Below are 12,881 nucleotides of genomic sequence, written 5' to 3'. Positions count from 1 at the left end.
GACACGCCTGGTTAAATACAAAGCAAGAGGCTCCCTGATTGGCCCATCAATTTGATTTGATTTATTATTGTCACATGTATTAGCATACAGTGAAAAGTATTGTTTCTTCTGCACTATACAGACAAGGCATACCATTCATAGAGAAGGAAACGAGTAAGTGCGGAATGTCATGTTAATTCGAGCATGCTGCCTGGTATGGAGGGCATTAGCTATGAGGGGAGGTTGGAAAAACTTGGTTTGTTCTCACTGGAACGACGGAGGTTGAGGGGGCGACTTGAGAGAAGCCTACAAGATTATGAGAGGCATGGACAGAGTGGATAGTCAGTGGCTTTCTCCCAGGGTGAAAGAGTCAATTAGTAGGGGGCACAGGTTTAAGGTGCGAGGGGCAAGGGTTAAAGGGGATGTACGAGGCAAGTTTTTTACACAGAGGGTGGTGGGTGCCTGGAACTCACTGCTCGGGGAGGTAGTGGAAGCAGATATGATAGTGACTTTTAAGGGGCATCTTGACAAATACATGAATAGGATGGGAATAGAGGGATACGGTCCCTGGAAGGGTAGGGGGCTTTAGTTCAGTGGGACAGCATGGTCAGTGCAGGTTTGGAGGGCCGAAGGGCCTGTTCCTGTGCTGTAATTTTCTTTGTTCTTTGTTCATTGTTCTTTGTTAGAGAGTTTAAAAGAGTTAAAATGAAATTTTAGAAGCATAGAACGAAAGTAAAAGATAGAATTAGAAGGTATGCTGGGTGCAGCTTGCAAGAAGTTGCCATCTTGGATATTGTCCCCCCTCATATACTACCAGGCTCACCTCAATTAGACCAAAAGACATAGGAGCAGAATTAGGCCACTCGGCCCATCGAGTCTGCTCCGCCATTCAATCATGGCTGATATTTTTCTCATCCCCATTCTCCTGCCTTTTCCCCATAACCCCGATCCCTTTATTAATCAAGAACCTATCTATCTCTGTCTTAAAGACACTCAATGACCTGGCCTCCACAGCCTTCTGCAGCAAAGAGTTCTACAGATTCACCACTCTCTGGCTGAAGAACTTGCCCCTCATCTCTGTTTTAAAGGATCGTCCCTTTAGCCTGAGGTTGTGCCCTCTGGTTCTAGTTTTTCCTACTAATGGAAACCATCCTCTCCACGTCCACTCTATCCAGGCCTCGCAGCATCCTGTAAGTTTCAATAAGATCCCCCCTCATCCTTCTAAACTCCAACGAGCACAGACCCAAAGTCCTCAACCGTTCCTCATATGACAAGCTCTTCATTCCAGGGATCATTCTTGTGAACCGCTTCTGGACCCTTTCCAAGGCCAGCACATCCTTCCTCAGACATGGGGCCCAAAACTGCTCACAATTGCCTGATTAAAGTCATCACACGACGCAACCTGGAGAAGTGAATTTCCTCGAGGCCAATGTTTTATGTGCAGCAGATGTGGGGTAATTTTAAATAATTGTTCACAAACCCGTTGCTAAGTATTGACAAATGGCCATGAACCTTTGTTGAGAGCTGGGTAAACAGATTAACTCTGATTTAAGCTAGTTGAGGGTGTAATCAGTCTTGACGTCTTCCTGTAAACAGCCTCATTATGTACACATATTAATGTCCACGGTGCTGTGTTGAAGTGTTTAGTTTTTATGTATTCATTTTTAAGCAAATATTTAAATACTTTGTGTGTTGCCCCAGGGCAGCTAGGAGCTATTTGTCTCTCTATTACGGCCATCAGACAGTCTCTAAGACTAACAATTAGCATTATCCCTGGCCTCCAAGGCTAACAATTAGCATTATCCCTGGCACTCAGAGACTGCATAACACACATGACGGCATTAACACTCAATAAAAAATATAGTTGAACTCAAAATTTACTGAAGTAATTCCTTTTGTTTGCAATGAGGAGGCAATTAACATGGGCCCTGTTCTAGGAAGTTATTTTCCCCAACAAATATATATATAATATATATGTATCAAAGGAATAAATCCCAAAGCACCGACTTAAGATAGCAGCAAAATACAGTGGACGCTGGCATCTGAAACTAACCCAGAAAATCTTAGCAGGCCTGACAGCATTGGGTGGCACGGTGGCACAGTGGTTAGCACTGCTGCCTCACAGCGCCAGGGACCCGGGGCAGCACGGTGACACAGTGGTTGGCACTGCTGCCTCACAGCGCCAGGGACCCGGGTTCGATTCCCGGCTTGGGTGACTGTAGGGAGTCTGCACATTCTCCCCGTGTCTGCGTGGGTTTCCTTCGGGTGCTCCTCCCCCAGTCCGAAAGACGTGCCGGTTAGATGCTAAATTCTCCCTCAGTGTACCCGAGCGGGTGCCGGAGTGCTGCGACTAGGGGATTTTCACAGTAACTTCATTGCAGTGTTAATGTTTGTGACAATAAATAAATAAACTTTAAAAACTTTAGTGAACCAGATGGGTTTTTACGACAATCGACAACAGTTTCATGGTCATCAGTAGATTCTTAATTCCAGATTTTTTTTATTGAATTCAAATTTCATTGCAGTGTTAATGTAAGCCTACTTGTGACTAATAAATAAACTTTGACTTTTATATGAGATTTATTGGCTGTCAGCTCGTGACTTTTCACTCATTTAAATCGGTGCCTGAAACTTCTGTCCAGGACATTGTGGGAACAGGAAGACTGAATCAAAGTTATGGGGGGCTGTTATCGATCCTCTCCAGAGAGAGTGGCAGGAATTTTACCGGCAGGCCCACCCCGATTCCGGGGGTGGGCGAGGCTCGGAGAACGGCATTCTCCGTTGTCCTCGGGCGGGATCGTACGAACGTCGGGCGGACGTGGCCGGTAAAATTCCGCCCAATGCCAGTTCTGGTCATGTGGTTGCTCTTTATTGATGTGGAGCCAATCGGATTTCAGGGGAAAAAAAAACACCCTTCTGTTACCTCCTTTTTATTTAGGGTCACCCCGGTGATGTCGGTTTTACCGGAATCCAGGGACCCAAAGGGCCGCCGGGATTAATGGTAAGCAGCCAGTGGCAGCAGGGAGGTCACAGGGCATTCCTGACTTTGAATTTCAATTGTTTCACATAATCTGTCATGACTCACGGATGCACAAAGGGAGCGATGGGTTGTCTGAACAGTGGGTTCACTTTGCAACATATCACTGCCTGCAATGCAATAAAGCCCCAACACACTCGGGGTGGGAGGGGTGGGGTGGGGGGGTAGGGGGGTGGGGGGTAGGGGGTGGGGGGGTGGGCGGTGATTCTCCGGCCGCGCGTGCCCCAAGACCAATAAATCCCACCCGAGCTCAACCGACCTTCAAATGTTCCGCCAAATTTTCTGTCTCGACCGCTACGATTCCCACGGCGGGCGACACGGGAGAATTTCAGCCTTAGTGTTTGAACCTATGCCTGGGATCCAACTCCCTCTTCCCCCCCCCCCCCCCCACCACCCCCCCACATACACACCCTCTCCAACCCCCACCCCCCCTCCAGCCCAGCTTACTCCACTTAATAAATACCGGGTCCTTTAAATGAGCAGTAATTAATTATCTAATGCGCCGTGTATATGTCTTTAATTGAGCAACCCTGGCTCCTTTAACTGAGCAATGTGGTGTTGCTTCTGAGGGTGGCATGGTGGCACAGTGGTTGGCACTGCTGCCTCACAGCTCCAGGGACCCGGGTTCGATTCCCGGCTTGGGTCACTGTCTGTGTGGAGTTTGCACATTCTCCCCGTGTCTGCGTGAGTTTCCTCCGGGTGCTCCGGTTTCCTCCCACAGTCCAAAGATGTGCGGGTTAGGTAGATTGGCCATGCTAAATTGACCCTTAGTATCAGTGGGACTAGCAGCGTAAATCCATGGGGTAACAGAGATCGGACCTGGGTGGGATTGTGGCCGGTGCAGACTCGATGGGCCGAATAGCCTCCTTCTGCACTGTAGGGATTCTAAGTGAGAGTAGGCTCCTTTAAGTGGCACGTTATATTATTTCCTAAGAAATGTAAAATTCTACGAGCAAAACTAATTTCTGACAAGTATCACTTGGTCCAATGGAAGTAGTCTCACAACACCAGGTTAAAGTCCAACAGGTTTGTTTGGTATCACGAGCTTTCAGAGCACTGCCCCTTCATCAGGTGAGTGAATGTGAGTGAGTGAAGCACTCACCTGATGCAGGAGCAATGCTCCGAAAGCTCGTGCTACCAAATAAACCTGTTGGACTTCAACCTGGTGTTGTGAGACTTCTTACTGAGCCCACCCCAGTCCAACGCCGGCATCTCCACATCTTGGTCCAATGGAGTCAGTGTAAAGCTGTGAGTGACTGCAAGGTGATAATATACCTGTGTGACTCTCGTGGATCAAGCATGTCTGCAGCGGTGAATTATTGAAGGATTCTCCCACTTGGCCCGCGGCTGGGATTTTCCTGTCCCGCCGCAGTGAACAGGGATTTGGCTGGGCGCCAAATTCTCCAGCTTCATTGCAGCGGGAGCGTGGCGTGGATGGCCAGTAAGATCGCACCCCATGTAAGATCACTGCATGCACGCCTTTGATGGTTGAGTGCAAAAGTGTAGATTCGATTTGGCCAATTCAGTGACTCTTTAACGATGTTGGATGCAGTGGCAGTTGGGACCGACCGTCCGCTGGCCCTTTCCAAGTTTTGGTCAGTGAAAATCTGGCAAGCTCGGCTCTCACTGAGACCCAACGTAAAAGCAGAGTGAGACACGGACACCAAATAAAAACATCTCAGGCAGGATTGACATTTATCTGAAACCAAAAGAGAAAACGCTGGAAAATCTCAGCGGGTCTGGCAGCATCTGTAAGGCGAGAAAAGAGCTGGCGTTTCGAGTCTACATGACCCTTTGTCAAAGCTAAAAGGCAGAGAAAGTGGGAGATATTTATCCTGCAGGGGGAGGGAATGAAAGATGGGTCATAGCCACAAAAACAAGGGGAAAGGCTGCTAATGGCAGCCCATAGAGAGAATAGAAGGTGTGAATGGCCAAACGGCAGAGAAGCTGAAATCAGAGGGTAAACTGTGACGGATGAAGATGTGGGGGGAGGGGGGAATGGGTGGGAGAGAGGTAACATTTAGAAAAAGGGGAAGCAAAGGGGGAGAAAAGGGAAGGAAAGGGGGGATAAAGTAGGGGGAAAGAGTGAGAGGGGGGGAAGAAAAATGAAGAAAGACAATGAAGAAATAAAAGGTAGAGAACAGTAAAAAGAATTTAATGAAATGGGGTCGAGGTGGGGTAGAGCGAATCATCTGATTTGTAATTTATAAATCACTTGCAAGTTCCTTGCACCCATCGTTTGATGAGATGCTGTTTGGAAGCTTCATGGTCTCTGAGAATAACCATTATGTGTGATCCAGGGCAAGGAAGGCATCATGGGTCCATTTGGAGTGACGGGTCCCGATGGACATCCTGTGAGTAATCTTCATTTCACCTTTCACCAAGTTGAAAGAGACAATTGTCAAAAGTGATCGCTGTTATTTACAATGTTGTAATATGGTCATTTAAATACAAATTCTTTGTTTTCTTAGGGTCCAAAAGGGTATAAAGGAAATCAAGGTGATACGGTAAGATTGGTTCACGTGAAAGAATTAAAAGTCCTTCTCTCTGCTTTGGGAATGAATAGACTTCCCCACCTTGCCCCATCCGGCCTCGTTCGCCCCAAGGCCGGAAAGTCCAGCCCAAGGTCAATGGACCACTCTGTGGTTCGCCCCCTCGCCCGCTCCGATTCCCGTGGTGGGCGGAACGGTAAGGTTCCGCCCCAAGAGCCCATAGAATCCCTACAGTGCAACAAGAGGCCATTCAGCCCATGGAGCCTGCGCCAACCCTCACAAAGAGCATCTGCAGTGAGTGCGCTTTAAAAAAGTTCCTTGTCCGCTCGCTGTGAGGCGCTTTGGGGCGTCCCAGGGTTGTGAAGGACATTGTCAATAACAGCAACAGAGAACATAGAACATAGAATATAGAAAGCCACAGCACAAACAGGCCCTTCGGCCCACAAGTTGCGCCGATCATATCCCTACCTCTAGGCCTATCTATAGCCCTCAATCCCATTAAATCCCATGTACTCATCCAGAAGTCTCTTAAAAGACCCCAACGAGTTTGCCTCCACCACCACCGACGTCAGCCGATTCCACTCACCCACCACCCTCTGAGTGAAAAACTTACCCCTGACATCTCCTCTGTACCTACCCCCCAGCACCTTAAACCTGTGTCCTCTCGTAGCAACCATTTCAGCCCTTGGAAATAGCCTCTGAGAGTCTACCCTATCCAGACCTCTCAACATCTTGTAAACCTCTATCAGGTCACCTCTCATCCTTCGTCTCTCCAGGGAGAAGAGACCAAGCTCCCTCAACCTATCCTCATAAGGCATGCCCCCCAATCCAGGCAACATCCTTGTAAATCTCCTCTGCACCCTTTCAATGGCTTCAACATCTTTCCTGTAATGAGGTGACCAGAACTGCGCGCAGTACTCCAAGTGGGGTCTAACCAGGGTCCTATAAAGCTGCAGCATTATCTCCCAACTCCTAAACTCAATCCCTCGATTAATGAAGGCTAGTACGAAGGCAAGAAATCAAGTCAGGAGTTTGGAGAGTTGATGCGAGTTCGCGACTCGAGATGATTACAAACCTGTCAACTTCAATTAGTTTATTTATTCATCACAAATAAGCTTACATTAACACTGCAATGAAGTTACTGTGAAAATCCCCCAGTCGCCACACTCTGGTGCCTGTTCGGGTACACTGAGGGAGAATTTAGCACGGCCAATGTACCTAACCAGCACGTCTTTCGGACTATGGGAGGAAACTGGAGCACCCGGAGGAAACCCACGCAGACACGGGGAGAACGTGCAAACTTCGCACAGACAGTGACCCAAGCCGGGAATCGAACCCGGGTCCCTGGCGCTGTGAGGCAGCAGTGCTAACCACTGTGCCACCGTCATGCCACCACCCCCTCTCACCCCATGATCACTCCTTCAATCGTGCACAAGTTGGTGCAGATTGGGGAGAAAAACACCAGCCATCACCCACCCCCCCTCCCCCCTCCCCCCCTCCCCCTCCCACTCCCCTCCTCCCCCCTCCCCCTCCATCCTCCCCCCTTCCCCATCCTCCCCCCTCCCCTCCCCACCTTCGCCACCCTCCCCCTTCTCCCTCCCGCCTTCCCCCCTCCACCCCCTCCCCCTTCCCCCACCAACCCCCCTCTTTCCACCCCCTCCCCCCTTTCTCCACCCCTCCCCCCCCTCTCCTCCCCTCCTGGGTCCCTGGCGCTGTGAGGCAGCAGTGCTAACCACTGTGCCACCGTGCCGCCCTGGGATAGTGTAAAATGATTTGGACTGGGGCGAATCTAAAGTTTCTAATGTTGCACTGGAGGGATTGCGGGGACAGGGTGGGGGTGTAGGGGGGGGGCGGTGGGGGGGAGGTGCGTGGGGGGCTGCAGGGAGAGTGGGTGAGACCTTCATAGAAGCAAGTTCAAGCAGCCTGTAAGGGAATTCCTGGTGCCCATTTTGGGCCATTTGAGATCCAATTTCTCCACCCCTAGCGCTTGGATTCTCCTGATCCCTGGGGTACCCATTGCTTTAAAGCAAAACGAAATGGAATATTGCCTGACAGAGAGATATGGTGCCAAAACATTCCATCTTGCACACGTCAGGACAAATACAAGAATATCAAATTTCAAACCATCACGACCACTTACACTACAGTGGGAAAGGGTGCTGCTTGATCGGCTAGTCAACTCGGATTGGCCGAGGTGTTGCCGTGGAGAAAGCAACACAAAACTATAGCGACCCGCTCCCCCCCGCACCCCCCCCCCCCCCCACCACCCCCCCCCCCCCCCCCCCCCCCCCCACCTCCTCTAACCTTTAGGATAATTAATAAAGGTGCAAGGCCTGAATAAGTTTGGGTTAGCACTGTTGCCTCACAGCGCCAGGGACCCAGGTTCAATTGCGGCCTTGGGTCACTGTCTGTGCGGAGTTTGCACGGTCTCCCCGTGTCTGCATGGGCTTCCTCCGGGTGCTCCGGTTTCCTCCCACAGTCCGAAAGACATTCTGGTTGGGTACATTGGCCGTGCTAAATTGCCCATTAGTGTCGGGGGGGGTAGCAGGGTAAATACGCACGGTTGTGGGGATAGGGACTGGTGGGGGCGGGGATTGTTGTGGGTGCAGGCTTGATGGGCTGAATGGCCTCCTTCTGCACAGTAGGGATTCTGTAATTCCGTAATAAATTCCTGAGCACTGGGGTGGGATTCTCTGGCCACCTTGCTGCATGTTTCCCACGACCAGAGGGGGCACACTGTTCTTCGGGGGGCGGGATCTTCTGCTCCCGCTGCTGTCAACAGGATTTCTCGCCGATTCCACCCCAGTCCTCTGGGAAACCTGTGGTGGGGGTGTTGTCCAGGAGGCTCCACCCCCCGAACCCCCCCCCCGAACCCCCCCCGGTGTAGTACTCCGGCCCGGTTCCCTGTGTATGAATATATATCATTTCCAGAGAACCGCAAATGGATCACGTCACGATCTCAACTGATTGGTTAATTAGTGGAGCTATCGGCGCACTCAGGATTGTTCAGAAGGGGCTGCCCAGTCACGGAATCACATCTAACAGCAGATGTTTTATGTGGAGTTTTGCAAACTTGGGGCTGGCTGAAAGGAAATTGCCCCCAAACTCAGCGAGATTCCCAATGGAAAGGAGCAGAGACAGGATATCAGGCAAATTGGAGCACAAACTGTGTCGATCTTCCGGCAGGTACATACTTGTAGCCGCCAACAACAATGGTTATCGTATACATTAGCGCATGATTAGTGCATGTGGTGATTGTGAATGTGAGCTGACCTGAATGATAACCATAAGAGTGTCAGCTGACTATTGATATTACTATTTTTTTTCTAATCATTTTCCATTTTTTTCCCTTCTTTGTACTGTGATTGGATGTCAGGGGCCACAAGGACCGAAGGTAAGCCTTTCGTTTCATTCAAACTAAAGTAAACTTTAACTCGGATCACTATTTTACAGGGTTTAAAGTTTATTTATTAGTGCCACAAGCAGGCTGACATCAAACACTGCAATGAAGTTACTGTGAAAATCCCCGAGGTGTGACTGACTCTGGTCCTAACTGGTGACAGAACGTTAATGATTAAACGTTCATGTGTTTCCATGAATCCCTCTTCCAGCTCCCTTGACCCCAGTCCCACTAAATGGCTGATCAGCCAATGTCTCCTCCTGGCTCCCATGTTACTGGTGTTGTTAATGGTTCCCTCTGCTCACTTCCTGCCCCCCAACCTTCACACCTGCCATAGAACCATAGAAAATTACAGCTCAGAAACAGGCCTTTTGGCCCTTCTTGTCTGTGCCGAACCATTTTTTGCCTCGTCCCACTGACCTGCACTTGGACCATATCCCTCCACACCCCTCTCATCCATGATCCCGTCCAAGTTTTTCTTAAATGTTAAAAGTGACCCTGCATTTACCACTTTATCTGGCAGCTCATTCCACACTCCCACCACTCTCTGCGTGAAGAAGCCCCCCCTAATATTCCCTTTAAACTTTTCTCCTTTCACCCTTAACCCATGCCCTCTGGGTTTTTTCTCCCCTTGCCTCAGCGGAAAAAGCCTGCTTGCATTCACTCTATCTATACCCATCAAAATCTTATACACCTCTATCAAATCTCCCCTCAATCTTCTACGCTCCAGGGAATAAAGTCCCAACCGATTCAATCTCTCTCTGTAACTCAGCTTCTCAAGTCCCGGCAACATCCTTGTGAACCTTCTCTGCACTCTTTCAACCTTATTTACATCCTTCCTGTAACTAGGTGACCAAAACTGTACACAATACTCCAAATTTGGCCTCACCAATGCCTTATATAACCTTACCATAACACTCCAACTTTTATACTCGATACTCCGATTTATAAAGGCCAATGTACCAAAGGCACTCTTTACGACCCTATCCACCTGTGACGTCACTTTTAGGGAATTCTGTACCTGTATTCCCAGATCCCTCTGTTCAACTGCACTCTTCAGAGTCCTACCATTTACCCTGTACGTTCTTCTTTGGTTTGTCCTTCCAAAGTGCAATATCATCATCACCCCACTCCGAGAGAAAACAACCCTTGATGCTTTTGTCCTTGAAAACCACTGGCCAATCTCCAGCTCTCCTTCTGCTGTGGGCAGCAGTTCTAAACATTGTACCACCATGCCAGCCCCGAGTCTTGGGTGAGCACAGATTCCCTCCAGGATTGGGACAATGGAGCTCGGAGGACTCAGAGGGCTGTGGGGCTGGAGGAGGTCGCCGAGATAGGGAGGGGTAAGGCCATGGAGGGATTGGAAAACAAAGAGGAGAAAGCTAAAGTCGAGGTGTTGTTCATTAGAACAGTTTGACAACAAACTGCCAATGTCCCTCCTATCGTCTGAGGATTTTTAATGGAAGGTTGTAGGGGACCTCACTGTAGTGAACATGCCGAGTGAACCAGTGGTCTGAATCCTGTCATCAGTACAAATCTCACCATGTCCCCACCTCGCTATAATAGATGCAATGCAGCACGGTGGCGCAGTGGTTAGCACTGCTGCCTCACAGCGCCAGGGACCCGGGTTAGATTCTGGCCTCGGGTCACTGTCTGTGCAGAGTCTGCATGTTCTCCCTGTGTCTGCATGGGTTTCCTCCGGGTGGCCCGGTTTCCTCCCACAGTCCAAAGGTGCGCGGGTTAGGTGCATTGGCCATGCTAAATTGGCCCTGAGTGTCAGGGGGAGTAGCAGGGTAAATACATGGGGTTACAGGAATAGGGCCTGGGTGGGATTGTTGTCGGTGCAGGCTCGATGGGCCGAATGGCCTCTTTCTTCACCATAGGGATTCTATGACTGCTTTCTTTCAAAACAATAGCATCATGGATCTTCCCACAAGAGTGGAATCTCCAATATTGAGGCGAAAGACACCAAATTATTGATCAGGAGACAGGAACTTATCTGTATTCAACTTGTCTTCACTTGGGCTTTATACAGAAAGTGATTAGATATTTTATAACTTTTTTTTAGGGTCCAGTCGGCCCACGAGGACTTCCTGGCCCCCCGGTAAGTTTCTACCACTGCCTTTTATAAATCTTTCATCATTGAATATTTTGAAACTTTTTGATCGGTGGACACAATACAGAAAGTCACAATAATCTGTACAAACTTCAGCAATGACCTATTGGTGAGTTAACCTCTGATCTTTTGAACAGGGTCCTCCTGGAATTCAAGTCGCACTTGTAAGTTTATTTTTAAAGTTATTTAATCTGTCGTCTCTGCATCTGTTCTGCAGCCAATTGTCCATTAGAATGGACAGCCTTACCGCAACACTCTGCGTGCAATGTTAAAATCATTGCGAACTTCCTTTGGGTTCCCGCCCTTCACACAATTACAGGACGGAGGCCATTCGTCCCATCATGTCCTGCGCGGGCTCTCCCAAGGGGTAACTCCCCATGTTAATGGTGGCATCCAGTCACAGTGAAGTCTATACTTTAGTTTGTAAGTGAGAGCAGCTGTTACTAACTGAGGAAAGATTAGGGAATTATTCTTAAGTCCATATATAAGAACCAGTTTACACCAGTGTTCGGGGAGGCAAAGGGGAGTTGGTGTCCATGTTCTGTGATATTTTTTTACATTTATTTATTAGTGTCACAAGTGGCTTACATTAACACTGCAATGAAGTTACTGTGAAAATCCCTTAGTCACCACACTCCGTTTGGGTACACTGAGGGAGAATTTAGCATGGCCAATGCACCACCCAGGCCCTATCCCTGTAACCCCACGTATTTGTCCTATAAATCCCCCTGACACTAAGGGGCAGTTTAGCACGGCCAGTCCACCTAACCAGCACGTCTTTCGGACTGTGGGAGGAAACCGGAGCACTCAAAGGAAACCCACACAGACACGGGGAGAACGCGCAGATTCCGCACAGTCAGTGACCCAAGCCGGGAATCGAACCCGGGTCCCTGGCGCTGTGAGGCAGCAGTGCTAACCACCGTGCCGCCCCTTCCTTGACCTGTTTGGTTAAGGAAAGACCTGGCTCCAGATTAGCCTTTACTCAATGTACCAACAGTGACGGTAACAGCCCAACCATCACATTCTCCCTTCGAAGGTGATGATCCAATTCCCTCTGAATTCTCGATTGAATCTGTCTCCACCGCGCTCTCAGTCAGCGCATTCCAGACCCTAACCACTCGCTACGTAAAGACATTTCTTCTCTTCTTGATTTTGCTTTTTCTACCAATCACCTTAAACCTGTGCCCTCTGGGTCCCGACCCTTCCACCAATGGGAACAGTTTCTCCCCATTTACTCTGTCCAAACCCTTCATGGTTTTGAACACCTCCATCTAACCCCCTCGCAGTCTTCCCTCATCTCCAAGGAGAACAGTCCCAATCTCTCCAATTTATCCAGGCCACAGCCCAATCATTGCCTCAGGTTTATTTTGTGAGAAATGTTTGCAAAGTTCTCAGTTATTAATCAAGCGAAATGATCTGGAATAGAACGGCATCACGGAGATATGCATACGAGCATGGAGCAGGAGTAGGCCATTCGGCCCCTTGAGTCCGCTCCGCCATTTAACAAGATCATGGCTGATTCGATAGTTACCTCAAATCTGAATACCACCTACCCCTCGATAATCTATCCCTTGCTAACCAGGGATCTATCCACCTCTGCCTTAGAATTATTCAAAGACTCTGCTTCCACTGTCTTTTTAGGTAGACAGATCCAAAGATGATGGCCAAATTCCTACCACCTCGCCTGCCCCGATTCCCTGTAACTCCACACATTTACCATGGCCAATACATATAACCTCACACATTTTGAGACACTGAGGGGCAATTTAGCACGGCCAATCAACTTAACGCGCTCATCTTTCGGACTGTGAGAGGAAACCGGAGCACCCGGAGGAAACCCACGCAGGCCTATGTGGC

At 49.2% G+C, this 12,881-nt stretch overlaps 1 protein-coding gene across 1 annotated transcript in view; it reads left to right on the top strand.

Moving 5' to 3' along the window:
* Positions 1 to 12,881, top strand: part of col27a1b (collagen, type XXVII, alpha 1b) — a 610,967-nt gene that overhangs the window by 583,493 nt on the left and 14,593 nt on the right. Inside the window, exons 57-62 of the mRNA XM_078227545.1 lie at positions 2,918 to 2,980; positions 5,317 to 5,370; positions 5,488 to 5,523; positions 8,885 to 8,902; positions 10,977 to 11,012; positions 11,162 to 11,188. Coding sequence (XP_078083671.1) covers positions 2,918 to 2,980; positions 5,317 to 5,370; positions 5,488 to 5,523; positions 8,885 to 8,902; positions 10,977 to 11,012; positions 11,162 to 11,188 — 234 coding nt within the window. The remainder of the gene's footprint in view (positions 1 to 2,917; positions 2,981 to 5,316; positions 5,371 to 5,487; positions 5,524 to 8,884; positions 8,903 to 10,976; positions 11,013 to 11,161; positions 11,189 to 12,881) is intronic.

Source organism: Mustelus asterias, chromosome 13 (assembly GCF_964213995.1).
Source record: "Mustelus asterias chromosome 13, sMusAst1.hap1.1, whole genome shotgun sequence".
NCBI lineage: Eukaryota > Metazoa > Chordata > Chondrichthyes > Carcharhiniformes > Triakidae > Mustelus > Mustelus asterias.
The sequence above is the reverse complement of the archived record's forward strand: the minus strand, read 5'-3'. Positions and strand labels throughout refer to the sequence as shown.